At 43.7% G+C, this 22,712-nt stretch overlaps 1 protein-coding gene across 1 annotated transcript in view; it reads left to right on the plus strand.

Annotated features, from left to right (window-relative positions):
- Positions 1-22,712, plus strand: part of LOC117514001 (antigen peptide transporter 1-like) — a 76,661-nt gene that overhangs the window by 22,971 nt on the left and 30,978 nt on the right. Inside the window, 1 exon segment of the mRNA XM_034174284.1 lies at positions 899-1,231. Coding sequence (XP_034030175.1) covers positions 911-1,231 — 321 coding nt within the window. The 5' untranslated portion in view covers positions 899-910.

Here is a 22,712-nt window from a genome sequence, read left to right on the forward strand (position 1 = left end):
GTTCATCTCATACAAAATGGGAGCAAAACCAAAAGTGTTGCGTTTATATTTTTGTTGAGTGTATATCTATATACGTGATCTGTCCATAAATTAACGGTCCTTTTTATTTTTTTAAAAAACTATATGGATTTCATTCATGTGTTTTTACGTCAGACATGCTTGAACCCTCGTGCGCATACGTGAGTTTTTCCACACCTGTCGGTGACATCATTCGCCTGTGAGCACGCCTTGTGGAAGGAGTGGTCCCGCCCCCTTGTCGGATTTTCATTGTCTGGAAATGGCGGAATGAAAAGGACTTTTTTTCCATCAGAATTTTTTCAGAAGCTGTTAGAGACTGGCACCTAGAAACCATTCGAAAAATTTATCTGGCTTTCAGTGAAAATTTTACAGGCTTCACAGAGATTAAGGACTTTAACTACAGCTTTAAGGACCCCTTTAAGGACAGTCGGAGTGCTGCGCTGCGAGCTGCGACGATGCGACACAAACCACTGGATCATTTCTAAGCTGATGGCTCTGTGGATACGAGACCGTCGTGTGCTCTTTCTCTGGTTATCACAATACCTGGACATCAGCCATTTTCCGGCAGATTTCACTTTTAACAAGAGATTTTGTCATGGAAAGCCGCGCGGAGGCTTCGCGCATCACAGCCGATTCGCTGATGAAGCGAGACAAAGGAACACCTCCGTTTCGGAGTGTTAGAGGACAAGTTGGGACATATATATATATATATATATACACTGTATGTGTGTGTTCACTGTTTACTGTTCTGCAAATTAATTTCCTTTGGGATAATACAGTTCATCTTGTTCTTTTTCTTATGCTACAGTTCAGCCCACCAGCCCTACCTGTAGTATTATTGTTGTGTGCTCTCAACCTTCACTCTCTCTTGTATTTGCAGGTTCACAACATCATGCAAAAAATGAGCTGCTTCTTCCCGATGATCTTTGTTTCTCTGGATGTGTGTGTGGTGCACGCTATCCATCTGGCACAGTTCTCACCTCTGCTCCTCTCCCATCCCTTCATCGCCCTGTGGGGAGGAGGACTGACCAGGGCTTGCCTCCTCCTCCTCCTCACCTTTACCTATCCTGGCAGCGTGACATGTGTGAGCAGCTTTGAGGGCCTCCAGACTTTAGGGGTACTTTGCTTCCACTTCCCAGTCTACACCAGTCTTCTGTGGACTCTCGGGCAGCCGACCATGGATGAAATATCTGGGTGTCACTCATGGGAAAGGGTGGGTAATAATGTTGTTTGTTGGTTGGCTAGTTGTGTGCCTTGTTTAAAAAATACAATAATTTAATTGATCAAGTGTTGTGAGACTTATTTTTCCGCAAGATACAGAGCTAAAAACTTTAAAGTGTGTTGACGCAAAATGGGGATGATGTTGTCAGCAACCAAATATTTAGAGTATTTATTTGATAAAAGGCTAAATCTTCATTTTTTATTTTAGGATTTTATTTTATTTTTTTCTTCAGCATACCTTCCAAACATGAAAATACCATGAAACACAGAAAAGTGAACCATAACCAAAATTCTCGACAGATATTTCAAGTTTGTGCTCAGTTAAAAAAATGTTGTGTCAGAAACAAGTGGAATTGTCTTACTTTTATCATGCTAATGACATTAGCTTTAAGTAAAACAAAATTTTCTTTCTCCTCTGTTGTGCTCTCGTTTTATTCAAAATTTGTTTGTTCATCTGTTGTTGGTTTTGTTTGATGTTTAACTCTCAGTAAAAAGTTAAATAATCACAGCTTTTGCACAAGATGACTGGTTTAACATTACTGTAATGTTTCTGTAAACTTGATATGCAACTCACAGGAGTTTAGACACCAGACCTCTTTGGTCACCTAGTGAGGTCAGCGTCAGCACTTGTGACTTAAGGTGAGAGTGTTACAACTCTACACACCCTTTGTTCTGGATGAGATACAAATTAAACTAACAGAACACCTATGACACATTTTATAAACTGAGCTCCAAGTGTCATGTTGCACCACAGGACTACGAGTAAATTACGAGGTCTGTCCATAAAGTATAGGTCCTTTTTATTTTTTTCAAAAACTATATGGATTTCATTCATATGTTTTTACGTCAGACATGCTTGAACCCTCGTGCGCATGCGTGAGTTTTTCCACGCCTGTTGGTGACGTCATTCGCCTGTGAGCACTCCTTGTGGGAGGAGTCGTCCAGCCCCTCGTCGGAATTCCTTTGTCTGAGAAGTTGCTGAGAGACTGGCGCTTTGTTTGATCAAAAGTTTTTCTAAACCTGTGAAACACATCGAAGTGGACACGGTTCGAAAAATTAAGCTGGTTTTCAGTGAAAATTTTAACGGCTGATGAGAGATTTTGAGGTGATACTGTCACTTTAAGGACAGGTCCGCGCGTCGGAACGCAGCCGGCGCGGTGTGGCGGCACAGGAAAAACACCTCCGTGTTGATAACCATTTGTAAAATCCAGGCGGCTTTTGATGGCTTTCAGTGGAGTGAGTATATGAGAAATTGTTTAACAGCTGGACATGTTCCAACTTGTCCTTAAGGCTTCCAACAGAGGTGTTTTTCCTGTGACGGAGCGTCGCGGTGGCTGTGAGCCGACGCTGCAATCCGCCCGCACATCTTTCATTAAAAAAATCTCCTTTAACAGTGGAATATCCGGATAAAATGCTGAAACCGACTTCTTCTGAAACTTCTCTGTTCTCTCACGACGTCCTGGATCAATAGAGCCTGAAATGTGGAGGTTTTCAGCTTGAAACAGGCTGATGACGGCGCCTGAGAGCGCTGCACGACGTCTCGCACTGTGGGAAGTCCTTAAAGCGACAGTATCACCTCAAAATCTCTCATCAGCCGTTAAAATTTTCACTGAAAACCAGCTTAATTTTTCGAAGCGTGTCCACTTCGATGTGTCTCACAGGTTTAGAAAAAATTTGATCAAACAAAGCGCCAGTCTCTCAGCAACTTCTCAGACAAAGGAATTCCGACGACGGGCTGGACGACTCCTCCCACAAGGAGTGCTCACAGGCGAATGACGTCACCGACAGGCGTGGAAAAACTCACGCATGCACACGAGGGTTCAAGCATGTCTGACGTAAAAACATATGAATGAAATCCATATAGTTTTTGAAAAAAATTAGAAGGACCTATACTTTATGGACAGACCTCGTACTTAAACGAAAACTGTTGAGGCCACCTCCCAGAAGAACATGAGAGAGAGCACATGAGATTAATAGTAAGGTATGGCCCAAGCAACGAAACTGTTCAGAAAACAAAAAGAAGTTCACAGTGTTTCCATGAGATCCTGTTTGTCAGTAAGAGAAGGTGGTAACATAATTGTCCTTGCCTCGCTGAGCACTGTATTTGTTGACAATAACCCAGCTATTCAGATAGGTAAACACTCTCCCATCCATCTGCCAAAAAGCACTCCATTTGGTTCTTCTGCAGGTTTTAATTGTAAAACTGTAGGATACAAAATACAGCAAAATTACTGCAAAGCTGGTAGAAAATTACAACTTTAGCATTATATTTTATTATATATAATATGCATATGTCCCGGACATGAATGAGCAAAACTCGTCAGCATCTCACCATGTCATTTAGGTCCTTCAGACTTTATTTTGAGTAAATGCTCCAGGGGAGCATTAGCATGGCAAAAACCTTTCAGACCCCCGCCTTTTTAAGCATTTTTCTTTATTTTCCTCTTACATGCCTGGAAAAGCTCCTCACCATCTAACCATGTCCTTTAGGTCCTTCAGACTTTTTTCATTAAAATGGTTCTTGGGAGCATGAGCATGACTAAAACCTTTCAGCTTCTAATCCCCCCCGCCTTTTTAAGCATTTTCCTTATTTTGCCTTTCAGCTTCTGGAGGGGCTCTACCCCCCATACGCCCCACCTTTTTAAAGCATTTTCCTTATTTTGCCTTTCAGCTTCTGGAGGGGCTCTACCCCCCATACTCCCCACCTTTTTTAAGCATTTTTCTTTTTTTTTTTTTCTTTTTTTTTGCTTTTCAGGTGACCCCTCAATTACAGCCCTCTTAACCCCCTGCCACTTTAAGCATTTTTTTAAATGTAGATGTAAATTAATATTCAAAGTTTTCAGCTTGTTGGCAGTAGAAATATGGAAATAGTAGTGGTACAATATGGCCAAATTATCGTATCTCAATATTGTCATACAAATTGTCATGTAAATGTCACTTATATACATGCTGTCCATATTCTTGAGCCATTTAGGTGGGTAGGGAGAATTCCCATGGGATAAAAAAGCTTTTCAACTTAGCGTCCCTGAATCTCAAGACCAGGTACCTAAGTAGCTCAACTCTCTCTCTCTCTCTCTCTCTCTCTCTCTCTCTCTCTCTCTCTCTCTCTCTCTCTTTAAAAGATATTTAGGTGTAACTTAATAAACACTAGTAGAGTTCCACCTTAGATTTGGAATGTATAATAGAAGATATACCTTACTGAATTTTCATATCAATATGATATACGATATGACTATGATTTGATACAAAGTGCAGCAACAGTGAAAATTGAACATTCTTAAAAAAAAAAAAACAGTAATAATACCACACTCATTTTGCACTCATCATAAGGTTAGGATACTGTGCCCTCCAAAAGTATTGGAACACTTGGAATTTCACACATTTTAATTTGTTTATGCCATTTTAAATACAAGAAATACAAAAAAAACAAACAAATAAATAAATAAATAAAAATAATAATAATAATAATAATAAAGAAGAAAAATTTCTAAAATGATCTTCCTCAAACTCAAACTGAAAGCAAATCTCTAACACTTGATAAAACCTGTAAATAATAATCACTTTTATTGCCAGTTTTCTTTAGACAAGGCAGGAGATGGAAACATGAACATTTCCAAGTCACTGAATATGTCTTGGATTTTTTTTTTACATCAATTATGAAGAAATAAAAAGTTTTGTTCACCAAAACATCAAATCCAGGCTTTCATCTCAAATGTATTTTATGTCAAATTGTAGCTGAACTTTCAGGTATTCTTTTTAAGAAAATCCTCCTCTATACCACTTCATCAGGAAGCTGGATTTTATATTTTTAATTAATTTATATAAAGTTGTAGAGATTTGCTTTCAGTTTGAGTTAAGGAAGATAATTTTCAAAAGTTAAAGTTGTTCCATTAATTTTGCGCCAGCTGTATTTGTGCTGAATTTGATGCTTGTATCACCATTTGAAGGATGGTTTTAGTTATCTGCTTGTACTAAGCCAACAGAGCATGAACCAGCTGCTGTCTGTTAGCTTAAACGTGTATATAAGGCAACCCGAATTAAAGGAGAAATGCTGCTTTTAACAACCTGGACCTCATTTCTTGCATAAAATATGGTCGTTTAATCACCAGTAATGTTTGGTGTCATTAGAAGTTCATAGTTCAAACGACGTGTTCAGTTTAAATGGTAAATGGACTGCATTTATATAGCGCTTTTCCATCTGCATCAGACGCTCAAAGCACTTTACAATTATGCCTCACATTCACCCCGATGTCAGGGTGCTGCCATACAAGGCACTCACTACACACCGGGAGCAATAGGGGATTAAAGGCCTTGCCCAAGGGCCCTTAGTGATTTTCCAGTCAGGTGGGGATTTGAACCCATGATCTTCTGGACTCAAGCCCAGAAGCAAACCTTTTTCATCTTCTACTAAGGTGGATTAGAACTTTTTGTGGTACACAGCACAAACTGCTGGACAGGAGGAACATAGCAGTCAGTGTGACTCACTGATTTGAAAATGCAGGTCTTTCAACCAGACATGTGATGCACATGTCTGATCAGATTTCAGGGGAGTCCAGTGAAACCCCGACCTCCGCTCTCGCTCTACCCATGCCAGGAAGTGTTCAACATTTCCTGTTTCACTGTGACTGAGAATTTGGCACTTCCTGTTTGAGTGTGAGCTTGCCAGTGAGTTCCTGCGAAATTCCATGGGATCTCATCTGTCAACCAGGAAGTGCTTGACATTTGAACATTTCCTGTTTTACTGTGGATTTGAATTTTGGCACTTCCTGTTTAGGACGCCCTGTACCATGAGTGAGCTTTGCGCCGCTGCGCGCCACTTCGCTCATATTATTATATTCCAATGCAGAATAACAAATTATTACTTACAGACAAGGCAGTTTGAGGGTTAGCCCAAAGAAAAGACAACAAAATGGTTGCTAACAGCACATGGTCAGATTGACTATTCTAGAAAACAAAACTGCAGTGCTAACTTTTGCCACTAGGTCATCATTGTACAAGATTAAAACAAATAGATTCCATTACATTAATCCTGATAACACCAGTTGGGTTAGGTAATGTAGAGGCAGGATTTTTGAACTATCAAGTGTCCTCCATCTGAACTGTTAAAGTGGATTCCATTTGAGCTATCAAGTGCCCTCATTAGTCTCTCGGACTGTGCCCTCATTAGTCTCTTTGACAGTTAAGTACCTTCCCACCTGATAGCTGAGCTGGCTGGCGCCAAAGAAATGCATTAAAATCATGACTCTCTAGTCTGGTTGGTGTCAAGAATGTGTTAATGACAATGAAACAGCAATGAACCCTCATGCCAGGTGGTGCCAGCTGATAGAAAGCAATGATTTAAAAAAAAAAACAGTTATTAATCTATCTGAACATAATGGTGGCAGCTGTCATATGGGAATAATTAGCTCTAAACCTGCTTAGGGTGAACTAAAGGTCGCTTCCATTAGAAAACCATGTTTGGAGAATGAAATAAATAAAATATCGGAGGAGGAGCGATGCCTGCGGGTTTCCTATAAAAGATGAGCGCGGTTGGAACATATTCAGTCTCTCTAGAGGACTCAGTTTGTGCAAGTATTCTGCTTTGCTGAACACTTGAATAAACTTAAACTCTGTGCATTTTATCCTGTCCAAGGCTGAGTTTTTCTAAGTGTTGTGGCCCCTCTCTTGCAAACCACCTGCAGTCATTTTTGCGTTATCCAAGAAGGCATTCTGAGACGAACAGAGAGAAGGACCACGACAGTAACTCTACCGGACCAACTCACTACCAGTTGCCTGTCAAATGAATCACTTGTATTGACCCTTGGAGTGACACTGGGTGGTGCAGGTGGTAGGGGTGACATTTTGGACAGTTCTTGGATCAGGTGCTCTGTGGGCACGTTCCCCTCAGAGCTTGCTGGCTTGTCAACCCGAAGGAGAGGTCACCTGTTCCTGATAAACTTGGTTCTTTGTGATGTTATGTAGCTGTTGGGTTACAGAGCTGGGCTTTTCACTCTGGCTACTTTGTCAAAACCATGTGCAGTCTACACCCTGACTGTTTGACCTGGTCTTAATGAAAGGATGCGCCGAGCACTGCGCCCATGATACACTTTCCTCCTCATTTTCCATTTGGTGATGGTAGCTGTCACACTGGCAAGAACAGCAGGCCGTAGCATGTTTTTGATTGCTGGCAAGAATGTTTTGGTTTGTCTTGACATGAGGTGCTGAGCAGGGGAAGAGAGACCATCACAGGGAATGTTGCGAGTATGGAGGACTGCCACTTGGATTTCTGTGCCATCACAGTGGCATTTTACAGCAGATACTTGACAAATCTCACTGCACACTCAGCAAGGCCATTTGATTGAGGGCAATATGGACTGGCTGCGGATGTGTTTAAAGTCCCATGAGTGTACAGAGCTGCAAAGTCCTTTCTAGTGAACTGAGTCCCTTTATCCATCATGAGAGTGTGAGGCACACCATGTGTTGTGAAACGTTGTTTCAGTTTTGCAGTGAGCATGGTACTGGTCATGTTCGGGATGTAGTCTAACTCAAACCACCCTGAGAAGGAGTCCACCAGGATTAAGTGCATTTTGGAGTGCCATTGAAATATGTCAGCTATAGGCAGGGGTGGTGGCCAAGTGGTTAATGCGCTTGGTTTCGGTTCAGAAGGTTCCGGGTTCCGGGGTTCCACATTTCTCCACATTTCTCCATGTAATGTGGGGTTGCGTCAGGAAGGGCATCCGGCGTAAAACTTGTGCCAATTAACATGCAGATCCACCTTGGATTTGCTGTGGCGACCCCGAGTGCAAACAAGGGAGTAACCGAAGGGACTTACTATTGAAATATGTTAGCTGCAGTAAACAACCATGGTAGTTCAGGATGTTGTGGAGGTGCATGGGTTCCATTGTGTGTTGAGGTGAGTAGGAGTTACAGAATGTGCAGTGAGACACTTCTGTTTCAATATCTGTGTACATTACGCCCAGGGCCAGTACACAGTGTCTTGCATTCTACATTTGGTGGCTTTGATTCTGGGATAAAACATTTGCAGTGCAGCTGGTATTATCAGCCTTGGTCCATCCTCCACCATCATCTCCCTTCATGGAGAAGAATGGCCTCAGCCCTTGAGGCAGTTCCTTAGAGGTGTTCGGCCAACCATGCATGATGACGTTACCAAGCTGTTTGCACATGATATCACTCTTTACTGCATTCCTTAGTTTATCTGCATGATGGGAGGAGAGCACCTGGACTGTCGTGACCTCCAATAAGTCATTAGTGAGTGATGGCTTAGTCACTGGTAAGCAGTGTTGCCACAGTTACTTTGAAAAAGTAATCCAATTACTGATTACTGATTACTCCTTGAAAAAGTAACTTAGTTACTTTACTGATTACTCAGTTGTAAAAGTAACTAAGTTAGATTACTAGTTACTTTTTTAGTTACTTTCCCCAGCTGCCGACAACAACCCACGTCAACATGACAATGATACCTGTTTTGCCAAAACTCACTTTATAGTCACCCTTTCTTGACTTCAATGAAAATAAATACTTGTTTTATAAAAAGTAAAATAAAGACCTCTTTCTTGACCTCATATTTAACTGTTGACAGCACTGTAACAGTAAAACTTGCAATTTCAAACCTACATTGTTTATAAATGTAACTATTCTAACATTTTTCTAACATTTAAATTCTCTCTAAACATTTTACTTGTTGAAATTATTATTATTTTAAGCAATATTAGTAGTTGTAGTAAAAAACAGCTTCAAAACTGGACCTTTAATCTAGGGGTGTTGTGGGGGAGGGGGGCACATCCTTGCCCCACGCCCCCATCCATCTGGATTCGCCCCTGCTTTGGCGTTTGCGCACAAAGAATGGATAACATTTATTTATGCAGAAAACAGGACCAGATTTACAGGTAAGAAAGTTTTATTGCGTTTTCACATCATGTGGTCCTCAGAAAGAGAGTTTAGATGCATTTGAGTGGAAAATAGTGTTAGTTGACGCGTCGCGGAGTATCAGCTGTTTTTAACGAGACGATATGGAGTGGCTCAGCTCAGAATTCTAAATAAAGGAGGGAAAAAAGTATAAAAATGTCTTTGTAAAGCTCAGTGCAGGTGTGCTGATCACCGCGCTTTAAGAGGTGAGGACGAGTCGAGCAGCTGCAAAAAACCGTGGATGAAAAGCTCACAGCTCGCTGAAAGTGGGCAGTTCAGTCGAACCCCGACCCCGTGCCCACAGACCAAGTTTAGTGCTGCTATTGACCCACAATGTAAAATAATAGTAACGCACAGTGACATGGAGAAGTAACTTTAATCTGATTACTGATTTGGAAAGATTAACGCATTAGATTACTCGTTACTAAAAAAGTGGTCAGATTAGAGTAACGCGTTACTTAGTAACGCGTTACCGGCATCACTGCTGGTAAGTCAGGTTAAATCTTAAGTATATCTACTAAGTCACTGGTAAGTGTACATGTGACAAAGCATCTGCCAGACAGTTCCATACCACACATATAAATCACATCAAGGTTGTATCGAATGCAATTTCAACATCATACCCTGTAGGTGAGGCGATGCAGTGTGCAGTGGTGTTGTCAGAATGGTTACTAGGGGTTGATACTGATCTGTTTCAGCATTGACAGGGAGGCCATAGATGAAACTGTTGAACATTTTGGTTGCAAAAACCAATGCCAACATTTGGCACTGGTATGAGGCCCATTGGGAGGAAATGGAGCCTGTTACTGAGGCCAAGAGGAGAGCCCTCCTGGCCTACAAGGCAGTGCCCAGTCCCAGCACATTAGAAGCCCTCAAAGCTGCCAAAACAAAAGCCCAGCAAACAACCCGCCACTGCACCAACTCATATTCGCTGAACTTCTGCAGCAGTATTTCTGTGAAGGCTCTCAGTTGTCCAGGTGGTTTCCATAGTAGAGAAGCTTGAATCTTCAACTGGACTGGGTTTGCTTGACGGGAGGACGTTTTGTTTCAAATCGCAGAAGCTTTCTCAGCTAAAATTCTTGCTCTGGTAGTCTGACTTCTGTCTTGACTCTTGTAGAGAAGAATAACAGAAGCCACAAAAGCTGGAGTTTTAAAACCTAACCAGACCCCTCCTACCGAGAGGCAGACTGCTATAGGCTAGTGACTAAACAGTTGCTCTAATTAGCATCTATTGTGCTTCAGTTAGCACCCTCCTAATGACAGGGCAGCTGTCCCTCCTAACGATGGGACTGGCAGCTCTCCGGATGACGGGAATGACTCCTTACCATGAACAAAAGACTGAAATTGCTTTGACCTGAGTACCCCATTGTAAACAGGGGACAAAGCATGTCTCAGACCCCCTCCCCAGTTAAGGCTGGGTTTCAACTGTTTCACATACAATGCCTCCTTCACTCCTCTCTCAAACCATTTCCTTTCTCTGGCTAAGGTTTTAACTTCCTTGTCCTCAGACGTGTGGTTAGTGTCTTTAAGGTGGAGATGAACTACAGACTGAGGTCCACCAGTGCCCTCTTGAACACTACATAGGTGAGAATAAGCAGCTACAGTTACACAAAAGGCTATACCAGCACTGCAGAGAGGGCACCGGTGGACCTCAGTCTGCAGTTCATCTCCACCTTAAAGACACTGTAACAGCACCTACTGATTCAAGCCCAAATGAATTGTAAACACGACAGAGGTCGAGCTGTTTTTGGACAATTTTTTGTTTTTGCCAGCTGTTTGGTTGTAATCAACTGATAAAAAATAATAAATTTACTATCTGTGACATCAGAAAAAAGTAATGAAGAAGTGTGGATTTTTTATTTATGTTTTTTTTTCTTAGAAACAGGTACATGCATTTCAAATCTGAGAAATGACACGAGGGACTGAAAATATTTAATATTTAAATAAATATGCTATTTTTAAAATGAATATTGGTTCCTTCTTGAATACAGTTAGTGTACTGTACATTAGTCCCCTAACATGTTATTATTAAATATTTAACCATTCACACAAGGAGTAAATAATGTAGTCTTGCCTGTCCATTTCAGTGAGATCATCTGAAAACATCCACCTTTACAAAACGACATCTGAAAATAATTTATTTCCTTCTGTCTTGGCTGAAGAAAAGTCCATCTGTCACACGGGAGTTTGGTGCCAGGTTACAGCGCCGTCTGTAATCCATTATTGTGGCTGATGGATTGAATCTCTGCTGTTAACGAGCCCCTTTGCGTTGCAAGTTAAAAGACTCCCAGTCCCTCATCTGCTCATAACGTCTCAGTTTGCACGTGATGAAATTATCCCATGGTCCAAAAAACAATATACATTCCCCAGGACATGCGAAATGCGACCATTGTCACCCTGTTTAAGAACAAAGGACACAGAAGCGACTGCAATAATTATCAAGGCATCTCCCTTCTCAGCACTGTTGGGACGGCCTTCGCCCTTGTTGCCTTAGTGTGTCTACAGACCTTGACCTCGCATGTTTACCCAGATTCGAGTGCGGCTTTTGAGCTGGGAGGTCTATCGTGGATCTTTTCAATACCCCAGCTGCAGGAAAAGTGTCAAGAGCAGCAAATGCCACTCTACATCGCCTTCATTGACCTCAAGGATTTTGACTTGGTCAGTCGAGATGGACTCTTTAGGCTCCTGCAGAAGATCAGCTGTCCCCCAAAACTCCTCGCAGTGGTCTCATCATTCCATGAGAACATGCATAGTAGTTTGCTTCAACGGTGCAATATCAGAGGCCTTCCCAGTTAGCAGTGGGGTGAAACAGGGCTGTGTCCTTGCACTGACGCTCTTCAAAATCTTCTTCTCCATGCTCCTCCAGTGCGCCTTGAAGGATGGCAGCAAGGGAGTGTACATTCACACCAGGGCAAGCTCTTCAACATCACCCGACTTTGCGCCAAGACCAAGGTTGTGGAGGTACTCATCCATGAGATGCTCTTTGCCGACGATGTAGCCTTGACATCACCCTCCAAAGACAGTCTGCAGCAGCTTGTCAGTTGCCTCTCTCACACCTGCAAGGCGTTTGGACTGACCATCACTCTTAAGAAGAGAAACGTCATGGCACAGGGCACAGTTGCTCCCCCTCACATTGATATTGATGGGTACAGCCTGGAAGTCGTGGAGCACTTCACATACCTTGGGTCAACCTTCTCTAACTCACTCTTCATTGATGCAGAGATGAACAGCAGGATTGTGAAGGACGCAGCAGTTATGGCAAGACTAAGCTACAGAGTCTGAAACAACTCCAGCCTCGCTGAGAAGACAAAATTGCACGTCCACCAGACCTGCATGCTCAGCTCACTCCTCTGCAGTAGCGAGGCATGGACCGCCTACACCAGACATGAGAAAAAGCTCAACAGCTACCATCTGAAGTGCCTTAGACAAATTCTGCACATCGGATGGCAGGACAAGATGCCCAACACAGAGATCTTGGAACGCGCCAACATGAACAGCATGTTCACCATTCTTGGCAAAAGGTGACTTCGTTGGCTTTGCCGTGTCAGGAAAATGGATCCAGGCCACATAAAGATTTACTGCAAAGGGCACTCGTTTGGCTTGTTGACCACACCTGCGCTTCAAGGATGTCTGCAAGAAACACTTGAAAATGTGTAGCATCAATGTCAACACGTGGAAGCAGTGTGCACAGGACGGTGCAGCCTGGCGCCTTACTGTCAGAACAGGTGCACAGAGGGCTGAGCAGGAGAGGAACCAAAGCCTTGCTGAGCAACGAGCTAAGAGGAAGGAGCGACAGCGGCAGCCTTAGCAGGCAAAACAGTACACGTGCAACAAATGCAGCAGAGATTGTCACTCGGGCATTGAATTGATAAGTCACTCGCGCAGGTGCAGACAGAAACAAAAGGCAAAAAATTCCTGTATATTTGTATTGTCAACTATGTCGGTAGCATGGCCCGAGCAGAGGGTCACCCCTTTGAGTCTGGTCTGCTTGAGGTTTCTTCCTCAAATCATCAGAGGGAGTTTTTCCTTACCACTGTGTGCTTGCTCTAGGGACTGGTCAGGTTAGACCTTATTTGTGGCAACTTTGTTGTGATTTGGCACTATATAAATGAAATGAATTAAAATTGAATGGGAAAAGTGGCTAAAAAACAAAAAAATAACAAAACAAAAAAAAGCAAAAGCAAACTGTACGCTACACCATCATCTCCCACAGGATGCCAGGAGGAAGGGGATCTCCCAAAAAGCTACATTTGGCATCCAGTATGCTTATGATTTTGATTGCTCATGGAGCATGCAAATGCTTGCCACCAATTCAAGGGTGACAATCTTTTCACGTAATAGCTGTTTGGGCACATTGGGCCTCATGTATCAACGTTGCGCACTTGTGGCGTAAATTTATGGTGTAAATTTGAAGTACACCGAAGTTGCGTGTGACATGTATCAAGCAGTGCGCACCTGCCCATTTCCAGCGTACGCCTGACGTGACCTTGATAAATGCGGCGGGTGAAAACAGTCGTAATTATAATAAACACGCCCATAAATATTCAGACTCCGCTTCAGACACACCCTCATTTTACGACATGGAAGCCAGGAAGACAGCAAAGAAAAAGAACTCCACCAATCACGACGTGTGCCAATAGAGCATCAAAAGCAGCCGTCGTATTAACTGTTTTGTAGTATAATCAAAAAAGTTTTACAGTGGTCCCTCGTTTATCGTGGGAGTTACGTTCTAAAAAATAGCCCGTAATATGCGAAACTGCGACGTAGTCAGCGTTATTTTTTACAATTATTATAGACGTTTCAACGCTGTAAAACCACTTTATACACTTTCTCAATCAGGCATGAACATTTTCTCACTTTTCTCTCATGTGTAAACACTCTCAAAGTTCATACCTTATTAGAAAAATAAGACCAACCTGTTTTCAGGCCCAAACATTTGCTTGAGAAATAAAAATAGAACGTTTTCCTATAAATAATTACGATGGTTTTTAGAACTAACGAATTTAATTTTAACGATCAACGTACGAGGTTGGACACATAAGAAATTATTAATAGTGACTGACCAGTATTTCACAGATCGCGCCTCTGCGTCCTGACGCCGCGCCTTTTTCCACTCACACCTGTTTCTGTTTCCGAGTGACAAACACAGTTATGAGTAGTTGTTGGTGCTCTTTTTCTTCTGGGCAAGAAGATTCTTATAAACAGACACGCAGACCACAATGCACTGTAAAAAAGCATGCAAAATTGGACTAAAAAAATCCGCGAAACGACGAGGCCGCGAAAGGTGAACCGCGTTATAGCGAGGGACCACTGTATTCTCTTTTCACGTCAATAATTCTTGACGTGGATATTTGCTCGCTCAATTAATAAGACACGCCTAATTTTTCGGATTTCTTTATTTTTTAAATGTATTTATTTATTTTATTGTGACAAACGAATGGAGAAGACAAAACCTGATTGCAGCACGGGCGAAGTGAATGAGAACACTACAGTTGTAATTATCAGTTTCATTATCTAAAACGATCACACCACATAAAGTTAAGCTCAGCGCTGCTCTGGCTCCAGGCTCTGGAGAAAAAGGTGAGTAGCGCTTTCTTTGCAGTCAGCGCTGTGACCACGGATCATGCTCGAGACCAGCAATCCCGCAAAAGCGGGATTTGTATTGATTATTATGTAGTATAATCAGGAAAGTGTTATTTATGTAACATATGCATTGATTTGTATAATGGCACTGTTTATCATGTTCATCATTTACATTTTTATGTGGATTCCGGCGCTGGTTCATTTTGGTGTATAATTTACGCCACCTCTCGACCTGGTGTATATTTTCAGCGCAGCGTACGCCAACAACCACATTGATAAATGCCAAGTAGCGCAGCCGTTTTGGCGTGCACCCCATATACGCTCAAATATCGCCGTACGCACGTTGATACAAGAGGCCCATTATCACTCTTAATCCCACTTACAATATGATTCATTATTAATTCATCATGGAGCGGACCAAAATCACACTTCTTTGCCAATATTTTCAAAGTGGAGAGTGTAGAGAAAGAAGGGCTACAGGATGAATATTATAATATTTTGGAATATGGAAAATTATCACTTGTGGATAATTTTACCTCAGGGGCACCACTTATTTAAAGGATAAGTCCTTCTGAGTTCAAGCATTAATTAATTGATTAGTCTCAATTTAATTAATCAACCTCAGTTTCTTTAATCAGTTTAATTAGTCAGTCTCAAGCTTCTTTAGGAGTAAGCTCCGCAGGTCAGATCCGACACCCTCTGTAAAACCATACAAAAATCACAGACAACTTCACAAGTTTAAGATATTTATTTAACCCTGGCAGGAGTTAAATAACAGGACATATCACAGTGAGCAATTTAATTATGACGACATTCAATTAACAATGATTATATGATGTTCTGTTTGTTTGGTTTCATAGCGGGAGTTTTGGAGTAAAATTCGTCCTAATGTAACAGGTAGTTTACTTTGGTATTTGTTAATCAGAGAGAGAGTTAATGATTTTGAATAGAGTTAAATAAAGCCACTCTGTTTATCTGACAACATAGCCCGGTCTTACTTTGCGCCGTCTTCATGAGGTCCGATGCTGGAATCTTCTGGTTCAATCGACGCTCTGTCAACCACACAGCTTCATCAGGGACCTTGACAAAGGCTCTGCTGGTCCGACCCACTCGGTCTCATCAGTGGCGGGGATGAATTGCTGTGATTTCACGGTGGCAGATTGAATCGCTGGGACGTCTCAGCTGACCTGGATGTTTTTCCTCTGCAGCGCTCTGGCGTATGGCTCGTCAGAATAAAAGTTTGAGTGTCTTTATTCTCTATCAAAAATCAAAAATTCGTCTTTCGTCGTCGTCTTTTGGAAGCTTGGTCGAATCAGAATTCAATGCAAAAAGGGTTGACTTTAGGAGAAAAGGTTCAAAAAGAAATTTGGATTCTTACGAAAGAAAAAGGTTTTAATTTGGAATTCGAAAAAGGAAGTTGAAGGCGTCCAGCGCTTTTAACTTGACAAAGGTTGCAAAGTTATCTGTCGGAAAAATATAAAGTAAATTCTTGTCGGTACGCCATCAAGAATTGAAATCTTAGGTAGCACGTGGCTTCAGACAAAGGGCTGTAAAAATGATGGCTTTAGGCGGCGTCTTTACCCAAGGAAAAGAAAAGATGATAGAGTAGTCAGAGGAAGAAGAGAAGAGAGAGGCATTCTCGGGCATGGGCTCTTTTAACCGGGTTAATAAGCTCCACCCCGAAGAATTCGGTGTAATGTAATTTCTGGGGTTCTTTGTCTAATTTTTATATATCTGAATCAGCGAGGTTCCAACATTCTGCTTTGAAACCAAATCATCTCGCAGAATAACTCTTGTAACTGTTTACCAGAAATTATATACCACACATATATATATCGTATATAACACATTAAGTAAACATTTCCAAATGCAGAGTATACACATCAAATATAAAATCTTCAGGCATGCATAAAGAAAAAAAACGTTTCCTTCTCTTCGTTTTTCTTCTTTTTTGTTACAGACGATATAATGACTTTTCGTTTCTTTAAAATGTCGTTATGACGTTTGAGGTTGGGAGATCATTCATAGCCTGCTCTTCCCAAATCGTCCCACAGGGGTCGCTCTTGTTCCATGGTTAAAGTTTTATATTTATCCAACAGAGCGGTTAAAGGTGTTGAGCATGCACCTGGTTTTGGGTAACTGATAAGAGTTCACAGCTATGTAAAGAATACTTTTTGGGGTAATCTTAAATCCTTAAAGTGTTGGGGGTTTGTTGATGGATCCAAGCCGTGCCGGGCTTAAAAGTCTCTTCTTTGACACCTTGAGATACACCAGGCCTGGTTGTAGGGAGTTTCTCTCTGTTTAAAGGAATTCAAACCCCATCTTAATGCAAGCTGGAGATGGTGGTTTGTTTGATCACAGCTTTCCGCTACATTCCCCCACTCGATTCGACTTTGGGTCCCCAATGTTGAATCGCCAAGACGAGGAAGGCTGTGACGGTCGGTGGGTGATGTCTTCCACTGGTGGTGAGGCTGAGGAGGGTTAGAGTCAGACTAGCAGAGTGGCTACTACATGCTAAAGTGGTCCGACTATGGTACCACATCCTACGTTTGCCTAATTATTTACATTATTCACCGCTGGTTTGGCTAATCCAAATAAGCTCGGACACCTGGTCGGTTTCAGATTCTTGGTCCAAATTTGGGTTAGCTTCAGTATCTTCAGACTGTTCGGCCGCGCGTCGTTTTCTTCGGGCTAGTCTGGCAAGGGCTCGAGAACACCTGGTAAATACCATTCTGGAGGGTATTGGCGTGTCTGCACGCTCATAGAGCTAAGCCGAGGGTGGTCAAGTAACCGACGATTGTGGCTACAAACAACAGTGTGTCAGGAGTAGACCAAGCATACGATAGGGCTTGGTAGGTTTTGAGATCTCGATCTCGAATCTCTTTCAACGTTTTATCTATTGGGGCCACGTCGATGACTTGAGAACCCTCTTACTGGATTTTCTCCAGAGTCTGTTGGTCTATTTCGATAGCGGTTTGATTGTAAAAGTCGGACACTTCGATGGCTCCTTCGTATTGGTCAGGATGCAGGTGATAGAGAGATACCTCACCAATACGGAGCAGGGCGTTTTCGGTACCGTGACCCACAAGGTTTTCCGCGGAAGTTCGATGCGAGTCGACGTGTCATGACGGTTGTACACTAGTAGGGCTGATTTTTCAGGGGTGTTGACTAACCAGCATTGTCCTACTATTTCTACCTGAGTGTCCGTGACTTGGTGGAACGGCGTGACAGTCGTTGGACAGCGATTTGTCCCGGTGAGTGTTTTGAGACTGTAGATGCTGGCAGTGTCATCCCAAATGAACGGTTTGCTGGGACACAAATAATGAATCTCTTTTGTGGCAGTGCACATTTTCAGATTGGGCACTAAGTATAGCTCAGGATTAGCGTCGTTGAAAGCCACTACGGATGGTGTGTGGATCTTAAGATGACTGTCTCCTTGCCAGAGACCTACGTTCACGACACTTTTGAGCCTGTAGATGTTTTCAGTAGTGACAATCGGTAAGTTAATTAGAAACGCCATTTCCAGATCCTCCGGGTCTACATAGATTGGGATTGAGCTTCCCAATGCGCACGCGAGGTGAGCTTGTAATGGCGTGACTAGACTACGAGTTGTGGACTCGAGAATTTGGTGGACTAGGTTTAAAGGGACAATATAGGGTGGAATCCTACCAACGGCGAGGCTGTCAATGGAAGATCCGACGTCCTTGGTCATGTCTGCCATGAGCATATTCAACATCTGTGTGTGTGCATAGTCTTCCTGCAACACTGACGTTAGTTGATCAGTTACGCCCACTGTCTTTTTCAGCACATTGGTATGGTTGTTAAGGATTACCACGGTGTCTCGTACGGTTTGTCCAATGGTCTCAAGACCTTCTCTCTGCCTGTTAAGCTGAGCCTGTATCTCAGGGATTACCTCTTGGAGCTCGCTAACGTGTCTCTTTACCGTTGATAGTGTGATGTGTTAACTGCTGATAAGCCAAAACTGAAGAGGGATCCTACAGCTGAGGCTGCCATTAGCAGACCTCCACTGAACCTCTTCTCTCTTTTGTTGAGTCCACTCAGTTCTGCCTGTGTTACTGTGAACTTCTCTATCTGGCGTAGCATGTGGACTATGTCTGCCTCAGCGTGCTTCAGGACAGACTTGGTCCACCGGCTACCTGCCCAAGAGACCAGGTTCACTGTACTGCTGGCGAAGTTGGCCCTGTACACTTCTGTGGGGTCGAGCCTGACGAACACCCTCTGTGTGTGCAGGTGGCAGTTTGTTATCAATAAGCCGGGCTGGTCCTTCAGGACGATGCCTAATTCTGGTCCAAATTCAACCACGCCTGGGGAGCTGTTGGCGATGGTTGCGCTGAAGAGCAGCAGGGTCACGAGCCAGGTCATCCTGGCAAAGACGATAAGCATGGTTAGAAATTTGTCTTAAAGTGGTCAGAGATTTTCTTTTGCTTTTCTGGCTTATAGCACAGAGTTTAAGCTATCGGACTGATTCTTAAATAGAGTGTTAGGCTGTCGCCTCCTTTTCTTTTTTGATGTTAAGGACGGAATTCACGTGGTGGTTCACCCCCACTACAGTGGTGTTGGTGAGATCACCCGAGTTGTTTTATTTGTCCTGTTGGAAGTTAAAGTGATTTTCTTAATTTGTCTCGATCTGTGTGATTCGATTGTTTGGGACGCGGCAGGTGTCGATATTCCTTCTTTGCGTCCTCTCGACCTACTGAGTTGTTTTAAGTTCTATCGGCGAGGTTGACGTCCCTGGCGAGTCCCATGGGGTTTTTGTGAGGCTTAATTTGGTTGCGGTGTACCCACTTAAAAACTGGTTCTCTTTGACCCTTGCTGACCTTAATTTGGAATACGACGGCGGAGAGTTTGTCAGTCACCAAATACGGTCCGGTCCAACGGGGTAGCAACTTCCGAGTTAACCTGGTTGTTTTCTGGCTGGGTTGCCAGAATGAGTAGTACCACACCTTGTCCCCCACTTGTATCTCATGGTGGGACGCCTTCTGGTTGTAGTAGGCTTTTCGGCCTTCTGCGCTTTTGTTCAAGTGTTTCTGAGCAAAGGAGAAGGTTGCTTTCAGATGTTCAGTCAGGTCGGTCATGTATTGTTGAGCCGTATATGCTGTGGCAATGTTTGCCTCACCTGGCTGATACAGCAGGTGGAGGGGGAGCGTCATTTGACGGCCTGTCATCATTTGAAAAGGGGAGAACCCTGTTGATTTGTGAGGGGTCGCCCGGATGGTCATGAGGACCAGGGGAAGTTTCACATCCCAGTCTCTGTGGTTGTCTGCCACATATTTGCGCAGGATGGTCACCACAGTTCGGTTGGCCCTTTCCACCTGTCCTAACAACTGAGGGTGGTGGCTGATGTGGATGTTCACCTTTACCCCCAGCACTTGCCAGAGCTGTTGCATGACTTCACTGGTGATTGTTCCTCTATCCGAGTTTATTCGGATAGGTAGTCCAAATCGTGAGAAGATGTGATTCATTAACAAATAGGCTGTCGTCAAGGCTGTATCGTTCGGAGCCGATAGACATTCCAGCCATTTGGTGAAGTCACATGTGACAGTGAGGAAATATTTGTTTCCTCTTGCAGACTTCGTGAGGGGTCCTACCCAGTCGATTTGCAGATCTGACCAAGGGAAGGAAATACTTCTTTTTTGTAAGGGAGCTCTGTGAATCGGGTTCACAGGTTGGAATTGGCAACAGACCAAGCAGCCTTTGATGTAATTGCTTACATCCTTCTGCATTTTTGGCCAATATGCCACCTGTCGTATCGCATTGTATGTTGCTTTTGTTCCTCTGTGACCTGCGCATGCTGAATTGTGTCCGCGCATCAACATCACCCCCCGGTGGTTGCGAGGAACCACGAACGCAGGTGAAGAGAGCTCCTCGGAAGCATAGAACAAGATGCCACGGAGCACTCGTAGGTTATCTCGGGCATGGTACAGCTGTTTCAAGTCAGGGACGGAAGCAAAATCATCCTCAGTGAGCGGGTGAACTTGAGGATCAGTGAGGTTTAGCACCATTTTGTTTATTGCCGGATCCAGAGCCTGGAGTGAAGCCAGGTCGGAGTCGGAGAAAGCTGGAGCGACAGAGGCTGTTGTGGGGATGGGGGCTGTGGCAGGACCTGCGGTAGCAGTCCTGGCATGAGTCACCACTGATACAGCATGGGTGGGTGGGTGGGGCAAAAGTGCCTCATCGAATGCCCACGGCGTGCCGTCCAGGGCACCTTGCTTGGCTAGTGTGTCAGCCAAGTCATTAAATTAATTGTCTTGGTCTGGTGTGCGGGAGTGACCTCTGACCTTTTTCCAGTGTATCTGGAGGTCGTGCGTGGTTATGAGGTGATCACAAGCCGCAAACAACTCTTTGTGTTTGACCAATTTCTTGGTGGAGGTCATGAAGCCATTGCGTTTCCAGCAGGGTAGATGGCACAAGAAGCTAAGGCGTGCATAGTTCGAATCTGTGCATAGCACAAATGTTTTGACATTTTGCACCACAGCTAACTGGCATGTTATGAGTATGCCCACAATTTCGGCATACTGAGAGGACTGTGGTCCCAGCTGGAATTTTTGTGGCTCATGTGGTGTCCACGCAACCCCACTCCTGCCCGGGCGACTGTTTCATGGTGAAATGAGCAGCCGTCCACGTACGCAGTGATCATGCCTTGGCAGGCATTGTGGTCAAAGTAGTGCTGATTAGTATAGTCGGGTGGTGACACGTCTTTGTTAAATGGGTTTGCAGCCGGTGTGTCTTCGGTGCAGCGCTGGCAAGCAGCTAACCCTGTGCCTAGGGGAGTTTTGCGGCCTTGTGCGTACCGCACCTCCATGTCAAAGCTTTGCAGTGCCATCAACCACGAGGCAACTCGTGAGTTGGTTACTACACCTTCTCGCAGTCTTTGACTGTTAAGGAATGTCACTGGTTGATGCTTGGTTTCTACAATGACTTTTTGTCCGCCCAGGTAGTTGGCGAAATGCATCACAGCCCAGACTGTTGCTAGTAGGGCTTTTTCACAGTCACTGAATTTAAGTTCCGGCGGTTGTAGCGTTTTGCTCGCATATGCGACCACTCACCTATCTTTGTCGTACATCTGGTACAGTCCCGCGCTTAGGCATTGATTGGAGAATCCCACCTCTAGGTGGAATTCTTTGCTACAATCAGGGTATGCTAGGCATGGGGCTGAGCAGAGTTTGTCTTTCAGAGCCTGCATGGCCTGTTCTTGGGGTTCACCCCATAGGAACTGCGTACCATTTTTGAGCAGGTCTGTCAATGGTTTCGCCAAATCTGCATAGTTTTCAATGAACTGGCGGGAGTAATTGCACACTCCCAGAAAGCTGCGCAGTTCTGTTATGTTCGTAGGCGTTTTGATGTTGGTGATGCCTTGGACTCGTCCAACTTGTGGTTGCACTCCGTCTGGTCCGACAAGGAGGCCCACATAGTCGACCTTGGTCCGACACCATTGACACTTCGAAAGTGAGATTTTTGCACCAGCATTCGTGAGTTGGCTCAGGATGTGGTCTATCTCGTCCAAATGTGTGTCTAATGTTGGGTTTCGCATTAGGACATCGTCAACATAGATAAGGATGCCTCGCTCGTTTGCGTCGGGGCACGCCTTGTTCAAGAAGATGTTAAATTCTGCAGGTGAGTTTGCATAGCCAAATGGACACCTGGTGAAAGTGTACTGGCGGTTGGCGAAGGTGAATGCCAGTTTGTGTTGATCGTCTTCATGGACAGGAATTGTCCAGAACCCGGAGGCCACATCAAGCGTGGAAAAATATTTTGCGTCTTTTACCTTAGGAAGTTCCTGCTCTAACCGAGTCATCGGCCATTGAGATAGCGACACCTGTTGGTTGAGTTTGCGGTAATCGATGGTAAGTCTCCACTTACCATTTGATTTGATAACCAGCCATACAGGGGCTGAATAGGTGCTGTTGCACGGTCTTATGATCCCTTTTTCCAATAGGTAATCTATGATTTCCTGTACAGGTTCA

This window comes from Thalassophryne amazonica, chromosome 7 (assembly GCF_902500255.1).
Source record: "Thalassophryne amazonica chromosome 7, fThaAma1.1, whole genome shotgun sequence".
NCBI lineage: Eukaryota > Metazoa > Chordata > Actinopteri > Batrachoidiformes > Batrachoididae > Thalassophryne > Thalassophryne amazonica.